This window comes from Sinocyclocheilus rhinocerous, unplaced genomic scaffold, assembly GCF_001515625.1.
Source record: "Sinocyclocheilus rhinocerous isolate Xijiao unplaced genomic scaffold, SAMN03320098_v1.1 scaffold270, whole genome shotgun sequence".
NCBI classification, from domain to species: Eukaryota; Metazoa; Chordata; class Actinopteri; order Cypriniformes; family Cyprinidae; genus Sinocyclocheilus; species Sinocyclocheilus rhinocerous.
Window position 1 is genome coordinate 131,366 of NW_015653456.1, and position 9,059 is coordinate 140,424.

General features: G+C 36.0%; 1 protein-coding gene across 2 annotated transcripts in view; it reads right to left on the bottom strand.

Annotated features, from left to right (window-relative positions):
* The window catches only part of spint1b (serine peptidase inhibitor, Kunitz type 1 b), a 16,718-nt gene that overhangs the window by 2,395 nt on the left and 5,264 nt on the right, over positions 1-9,059 (bottom strand). For both annotated transcript variants that reach the window (XM_016521859.1, XM_016521860.1), the window contains 4 exons: positions 2,433-2,603; positions 595-630; positions 371-496; positions 248-295 (listed from right to left, as the gene is read on the bottom strand). In XM_016521859.1, coding sequence (XP_016377345.1) covers positions 248-295; positions 371-496; positions 595-630; positions 2,433-2,603 — 381 coding nt within the window. The remainder of the gene's footprint in view (positions 1-247; positions 296-370; positions 497-594; positions 631-2,432; positions 2,604-9,059) is intronic.

Here is a 9,059-nt window from a genome sequence, read left to right on the forward strand (position 1 = left end):
TTTATAGCATTTTTTTTTTTTTTTGTCTTTATTGCAGTTTGACAGCCCCATTCACTTTTTGTTATATAAACAAGAATAGGAGATTCTACAAAATTTCTTCTGTGTTCCATGAAAGAAAGAAAACCATAAAGGTTTAAAATAACATGAGAGCAAGTAAATTATGGCAGTTTTAATTACTGGGTGAATTATTTCTTAATGTCACGCTGCTGGTGCGCAATACAATTCTTCAGCAAAGCATGAAACTCACCTTTTTTATTCACCTCAATCCCTAGAAGTCGAGTCAGGCCATTATTCACTAAAAAGTAAAGGAAGTACATTTAGAACCATTGAGTACACGTCATGAGGTGTGTGAGAATGGTAAGTGTCTCACATTGTTCACAGTTCTCCTCATCAGAACCATCGCTGCATTGCTGCTGTTCATCACACTCAAGCTCTTTCTTCACACAGCAGCCGTTAGAGCATTTAAATTTGTCTTCTCCACACGACGAAGTACAGTCTGTATCACAAACAAAAACACTCATTTAAACAACCAACAAATCCTGAGGAAATTTTACACCGTATATTTGGCTGAGGAGAGATCTAAAGTAAATATACCTTCCTTGGGCAGCTTTCTCGTATCTCCAGGTATTACTGCAGACAGACAATATTTGAGAAGACATTACTTAAATAAAATCTCAGTATCTCATAGACTTTTACTAAGGAAATAACTTGAAGGAATAAAGGAATAAACATGGTCAAAAGTATGTGGGCACCTCCATCTAATTAATAGGTTTGGTTATTCCAATCATTTCTGTGAGGACAAATCTTAATGCCACAGCATTCACCCACCGTCAGTATCGGACCTCGCTGATGCTCTCGTGTCTGAATGGAGGCAAATCCTGCATTTATGAACCAGCATATTGTGGATGGACCAAACGAGTGGAAGCTATTATAGTAGCAAAGGGAGGTTTTGCCATGCTTTTGAAATTAAAGTGATGCTCCACCCAAAAATAAAACATTCTCTCATCATTTACTCAAACTAATGCCGCTCCAGATGTATATGCCTTCCAACACAAACAAAATTTTCTAGAAAAATAATCCATCTCTGTATGTCCATATTGGAAGTATACGGAACTTCCAAAGTTAGCGCTTCCAATAGCATGCAAAACAAACAGAACTATAATCCATACAACCCCATTTAATGAATCAATGTCTTCTGAAGCAAAACGATAGGTGTGTGAGAAAAATACTAATATTTGAAACTTTTTTTAAAACCCCAAACCATTGCTTCTGGCCAGCTGTTCACGAGTTTACGACGTAAATGTCATGTTGCGAAGAGTGCCGCAATGCACTCGCTGCACACTTCACAACATGCTGACATTAATCAGAATCAGAATCAGAATCAGAATGAGCTTTATTGCCAGGTCATTGAGTCATCACCTTTTTGCTTGTGGTTTTTGAAGTGGAGTATTTTGAAGTAGAGATGGATTATTTCTCTAAAAATCTGTGTTCCACAGATGCCAGTGAGTCATATGCTTTGGGACAGCATGAGGGTGAATAAATGACGAGAAAATTTAAATGTGTTTAAATGTTCAAAACACAAGAGCATCAGTGAGGTCATGCTTTGAGGTTGTCACTACTCTAATTCATCCCAAAGGCACTCTAGAAGTTTCAGTAAGGGGATAGTCAAGCTCATCACCAAGGTCAGTAAACTATTTCTTTATGGACCCCCCTTTTTGCACAGGAGCATTGACATTTCAAAACACAAAAGGACATTCACCAAAAATATTCTCTAAAATGTATAGCCATTCCCCCTTTTCAGATGTCCTTTTGCTCTGATTGGGGATTGGGGTAGGGTTGTATACGGTGGTGGGGTGGTATAAAATGTAAAAATGCAACTTGCAAAAACTAAAATTCTATGATAAAAATGTATGGCCATATAGAGCAGCACATCCAAAATGTATTATTTACTCAGCCTAATTTTGCACTAAACCTACATGCTGTTATTCTTCTGTTGAACACCAAAGGAGAATTTTGAATTTGTTTTGAAAATGTTGCCTTCTACAGCAGCTTAAGAGTAGCTCCTAAAAGGAAATATGCCACGTTTTATACCATGCTGTATGGTAAACACACACAAAAAAGTTATGCTGGTTATTCTTATTGGCGTCTGGCATGCACCACTGGCGCCACATTTAATTTGGGAACTGTAGCAAGAAGATAGTCAGTAAAGAGCAACATAAAAATTTCAGAAGACTTGGAAAGTTGCATGGATGCTTTTCTTATAGTGTGACAACTGACATTCTTGTGTAGTAAAGAGCCAAGTGAAGGTTCTTCAGAATTCTCCTTTTGTGTTCCTTTGCGGAAAAAGCATACCGACACGGAATGACACAAATAAATGACAACATGGGGTATTCCTTTAAACCACTGCCTCAGTGCAATGAGATGATCATTACCTGTCGTGTTTTTACAGGCATTCAAACACTCCTGTTCAGAGAGATAGTTGTTGTTATTCTCTTTACACCCTCCAAAGATGAACTGCTCACACTTGCTGGATGCAGCGTTGTAATGCCAACGAGGAAAAGAACCTCGGCAGGGTCCAACCTTTTTAGGGGCCAAACAGTGACCTAGTGGGACAGATCAAATAAATGATATGTTAATTCAGTTATGATGAATTAAAGAATAATGGGGTGTTTGGGATCAAATCAGGATAGGTTTCTACTGGACAAATAACAACAACAAAAACTTGCTTCATTTAATCTGTATTGCTGTTTGACCTTGTTTCGCTGGGAAATCGGGGCTTGTGATTACCCTTACGAGAAATGGAATACAATAGAGCCGCATTCCTATGGAGTTGACATTTGATTTGAGAACTACAACAAAGGTGAAGGTAATCAGTAAAAGAACAAGAAATTTACAGGGTTGCAAAAAGAAAAAAAAAGGTTGAGAAGAAAACACTCGTATTTAACTGCAAATTTTTTTTTAAATAAATTAAATTAAATAAAAAAATGTAAGAAAGAATTAAGCGTGGAACCACCAGGAACAATTTAGTCTTCAGTGCCATAATTTTCCAGAACTGCAACCTACCTGGAGTGTACAAAAGAATAAGGTGTCAGTCTCTCAGAGACTTTTCTAAGGTAAGAAAGGATTAATAAGAATCACAAGTATCATGCAGTGTTATTACTGTTAACAAAAAGTAAAACTAAATTATTGCCTTTAAAATTTTCAGATTTTGTTCTTGAGCATATTTGTGTTTGCACTCTAAAGAGCGTTTGCAGCATTGAGCATTGTAGCCAAGTCTGTTGAAGGCGTGAACACAATGGTCACACAATTTTTAAATGATATATGATCCGCTCTATACTGCTCAAAATAGAGTTTCATTCAATCACAAGCTCACTGACTGAGCAGTTCTATACACTTGCAAGTCCTCTCATTATAGTATATTACAAATCAGTGTTGGAATACATTTAGTATAGCTATACTCAAGACCGGTCTCGGGACCATTTTTTGAAGGTCTCAGTATCAACTGCATTTGTACTTGGTCTAGTCTTATGGTGCGTTCAAGTCATGTCGGATAGATCGTATTTACGAGTTGAACGCACATGAACGCCACCACAAAGTCGTTATTACGAGTGGGAAACTCGAAATTTTCTTTAAGCCCTGAGTTTCCGAGTTGGGGGCGTGTCAATGAGAAACATGGCGGAATCGATGGATGCAACGTCTGTAGTTGACGGTAAATTTTTGTTTAAATTGATAGTTTAATTGGTCATGTTCTTGTTACGCAGCTAGTTAATGAAATCCAAGTAAAAAAATGCTATCATTTTTGCACCTATAGGCGAAAAATCTTTTGATTTGCCATGTTGCATGTTTTAAAAATATTAAAAACGCAAAACACACCTGATGCAAATTCTTTGCTCTTCATTTTCTATAAGCAGAGTTAACAGACCCTGTTGTATTTTCTTGTAATTTATTAAAAGAAGGTACACCGCCATCTTGCCGACTAAACTGACTTGAACGCACCTGACGTCGTAATTACGACTTGTCAACTCCTAAGTATGAATGTCCCAGGAGGACTTGAACGCAGCATTAGTCTCAGACTGCACTCAGAATTTTATTTCAAGGCGGGGGATGTTACTAAATTGCCAGTTCATTGTCTGAATTATTTGTTATCATACTGTGATTGATGTAAAATGTCCTGCTTCAAATGCAATCAATACATTTCTAATTTGATGGCTTTTGCTACTGTTGTGCCAAGTCAAAAATCTGTGGGGATTCCACCTCCAAAATGTCACCATAAAGAATACAAATAGCCCAAAAATTCAGTTATTCAGATAAAATTTGCAAAAAGATTTGATAAAAAGAAAGAAAAAAGTTCTTGTAAGAGATTTTTTTTAACATGAAATATTTATGCAATATCGTAAGAGCAAGAGAACTGCTTTAACGAGTGAGCATGATTGCAAACCTGATACTGATTTTATGCTAATGTTCCATAAGAGTTACGATTAATATTAAGTGACATTTTGTCCACAGACATAATTTTAAAGATTTATTTTTGGCGTTTTTGCCTTTTATTGATAGGATATAAATTACTTTTTAAAAATATTAAAAACGCAAAACACACCTGATGCGAGTTCTTTGCTCTTCATTTTCTATAAGCAGAGTTAACAGACCCTGTTGTATTTTCTTGTAATTTATTAAAAGAAGGTACACCGCCATCTTGTGCCGATTAAACTGACTTGAATGCACCTGACGTCGTAATTACGACTTGTCAACTTGTAAGTACGAACGTCCCAGGAGGACTTGAACGCAGCATTAGTCTCAGACTGCACTCAGAATTTTATTTCAAGGCGGGGGATGTTACTAAATTGCCAGTTCATTGTCTGAATTATTTGTTATCATACTGTGATTGATGTAAAATGTCCTGCTTCAAATGCAATCAATACATTTCTAATTTGATGGCTTTTGCTACTGTTGTGCCAAGTCAAAAATCTGTGGGGATTCCACCTCCAAAATGTCACCATAAAGAATACAAATAGCCCAAAAATTCAGTTATTCAGATAAAATTTGCAAAAAGATTTGATAAAAAGAAAGAAAAAAGTTCTTGTAAGAGATTTTTTTTAACATGAAATATTTATGCAATATCGTAAGAGCAAGAGAACTGCTTTAACGAGTGAGCATGATTGCAAACCTGATACTGATTTTATGCTAATGTTCCATAAGAGTTACGATTAATATTAAGTGACATTTTGTCCACAGACATAATTTTAAAGATTTATTTTTGGCGTTTTTGCCTTTTATTGATAGGATAGTAGTGAGACAGGAAGCGAAGTGGGAGAGAGAGGGGGGATGGGATAGGGAAAGGTCCGCGAGCCGGGACTCGAACACGGGACGCCCGAAGCGCAATGGCGCTACATGTTGACACGCTGCCCACGAGGCTATCGGTGACATAGACATAATTTTAAATAAGTTTTTGCTCTATTTTGCCAACAAACATAGTTCCAAAGAAATCCATAGCAGAACTGTTGTGAGTTTGAGCATTAAGCCAGCTGGTGCACTTCAGGGTTAATCATTAAAACAAAAACTAAACTGACAAAAACTAAAATAAATAACTAATTAGTATTGTTTTTTTTTTCAATATAAAAACTAATAAAAACTACAGAAATAAAAAATTAAATTCAGACAAAAAATTTAAATAATATAACAGCAAACTAATTTTAAAAATAATAACAAAAAATACTATAGAAAAACTGGTGTCATGAAATACTTAAAGACAGATAAGAATAAGAATGACTCTTGTATGACAATTATTACTATCTCTTGTAACACTTTTTGAAGAATGTATCTTCCAGAAACCCACAGTAATTTTGTAAGAAATGTATCTTCCACCCTGAAAAGTCAGTCTAGCTTATTGTTTATTAGTTGCTTAAACCTTTACTCCCTCACAACCTTGCTGCTGGTCTCTCAAGAGCTACTCCTAACTTATCTGTCATTTGTATATAATACACCCATAATAAATGTGGCCAGACCACACCCAAATGCGTGTTCAGTGATCCGATCACAATCAGATCAAAATGTATATTGGGAGTATTTACACCATTCTTTTAATGTGGTCAGGTGTGATCCAATCTTGGCCCAATTTCAGAAAACACGTTAAATACCAAATGTAAAGAGTCCATGATATTCTTGTCCCTTCAACATTAGTCTAAGGGACTTTTTGTGTGTCTTTTGTTTGCCCACCAGGTGAAAGTCAGATTGCTTAGATAAGTAACAGTAGACCTCCTCAACAAACCACACTAATTGGGATACCAGTCATGAGCTTATTACTAGGGTTAGCGATTTGAGCAAACTCACAAGTATACGCAATAATAATAAAAATAATAATAATGCAAGCACATTACTCTTAGAAATAAAAGTGATCCCATAGAACCACAATTTTGTCTTCCCCCCCAAAAAAAATCTTAAAATGAATAGTTCTTAAATTATTTTTTTCTTAATGTGAAAAACATTTTAATAACCTAAAGAACCATTTTCCACTATAAAGAACCTTCTGTGCAATTGAAAGATTTCATAGATGTTAACAGTTCCTCGTGAAACCATCAACGCCAATACTGGAGCTTATAACTGCAATAGTAAGAAAAAGAAAATAAATTGAAGACTTGTCAAATATGTAATTACGCGTAACTCAAAAATCAAGCACAAGGAAATTTAAGAAAATGTAGAATTGAGTGTGCAAATACAACTAGGCAAATAGGGTTGGATACATGCAGTTGTTAGCATGAATAACATGACAAGACATGTTCCTTTCAGTTACTTCTTTGTAAGTTCATTGTTGAAGTTCAAGTTATTGTTGAAGCATGCACTTGGGATGAACCGTTTTGGCACGTTCAAAATGCAGGGGTGTACATAAAGTTCCTAAGGGGCTCAAGGGATTGTCTACATTATTGTTTGACCCAGTGGGCATTTTGAGTTTCATCATTCATACGCCCACAGTATCACCATATGTCCCAGAAAGAATTCAGAGCCGAACTTTTAGTAAAAAGAGAATATCTTCATTCCGGTGGCATTTCATCACAAGTTCATTCATGACAAGACAATGATCTAACAGGTGCATACTATACCCACTAACACGGCTAAAATTGTGTTCTTAATCATGTTTACTGAAAACATACAAATATAAATTTTTATTTTTAAAAGACTTTATTAATAATATAGTGCAAATTAAGTAAATTTGTCTTACTCTGTATTATTAAGAGTGCTTGAGAAATAAAAAAAAAATAAAAAATTATTGCCATACTAAAAACATACTACCACTATTACCATTGTTTTCATCTCAATCTGTTTGTTATACACACATGAATGAGGTGTGAAATCGTTCTGGCTTATTGAGAATTCTGCTACTTTTATAAGCAACAGGGCATATGATGTTTGGGTAGAGCCGGGGGGTATTCCAGTACGAAAAATAATAACTGGTACTAAACAATCATTACGCAGCACTCCCACGCTGTCTGACAGGCTGAGATGGAGCAAAACACGGGCAAGCAAAGTACACTTTTGGCTTCCAAATCAGTGTGCTCCCAAATACACACAATGGGCCTCATTCATGAAACATTCGTAAACGACCTTCCCGAAAACTCTTCTCCGGATTCACAAACGCTTCGTAAACATCCGATTTGATAGTTAAACATGCGTATGTTAATCAATTCCAATTATACGTAAATAGGGCCAGTGTGCACGCTCATTCACAATTAGCATAATCCTCACCTATGAATTACAGCTACGCAAATTGCGTGTCCAGGAACGCAGTGAAATATTCTGGTCTACTTTCTCAGGTTTGGCTCCAGTATATTGCATAAATGCAAAAACACACTAATAGGCCATATGCCTAACAATAAATATTTAATAACGTGTGTCCACCAAAGCGTTTTTAGCCAGCTTCTTCTGAAAACGGCCAGCTAATGGTGCTTGAGAACACTTTGGTGGCACAGCGTTTTCCCATATCCACGGCAGTAACGCATTACTAGTATCTCATTTTGAAGAATATTACTGAATATAAAATAGTGATGGGTTGTTCTTGAACGATTCGTTCATTTTGAACGAATCTTTAATGTGACTCGGGAAGAACGAGTCGCCTCGGGGAGTGATTAGTTCAGTTTCACATTCTATAGGTTCTGTACTGGAATTAGTTAACCTGTTTCGAATCTTGGGGTTTGAGTTGTTCGTTCATCACGCGACAGCCCCATAAGCTTAAACAATGCAAAAAAAAAAAAAAAACTGCTTTATCAAAGTGATTTCACCATCATATGGACAAAATTTAAAGCATAACCAACTCTTTATTACCTTTATTACCACAGGAAAAAAACCATCATGACAGAAATTCACACATTTATAAACTGTAAGAAATAAATTTGAAATACAATTTGAGACCAGAAATGCATCACGTAACTGTAAGAGTAAATAATAATAATAATAATAATAATAATAATAACTATGCACCCGTTTGTAAGGATTGGGAAGGTTGCGGTCACGTCACGTGACAAAAGAACGAATGACTCGAAAGATGCTCAAAGCTTATGGGGCTGTCACGTGATGAACGAACGACTCAAACCGAAGACTTGTCAGATAAGAGGTGAGGTGAGCTTGCATAGACTAAAGATCCAGGTAAACAATTAATTAATATTTTCTGTTTCTTATAGCATTATAGTTTTGTCTTGTTTGTAGTGTGATCAACATTTGCGTAAGTAGTAGATGTGTTAGGGAAGTAACACGTAACATTTTAATTACACTTTGTAAAATGAACTAAATGAACGAAATGACTCAAAAAAAGATTCGTTCATTTTGCTGAACGAGACTCAAAGATCCGAATCGGTAAAATGATCCGAACTTCCAATCACTAATATAAAAATGCAGTAGCCAGCAATATTAACTTCTCTGTTGTTGTTCAGTTGTTGTACAAGTAGGATGATTGGTCGGTGTAGTATTTGTCCTGCCCCTCCTCCATTGATTGGACTGCTGGGTAAAAAGTGACAGTGACAAGCGCTGCGTTTTACCCAAAGCTAAACAGCTTATTAACTGTTTATTAACGC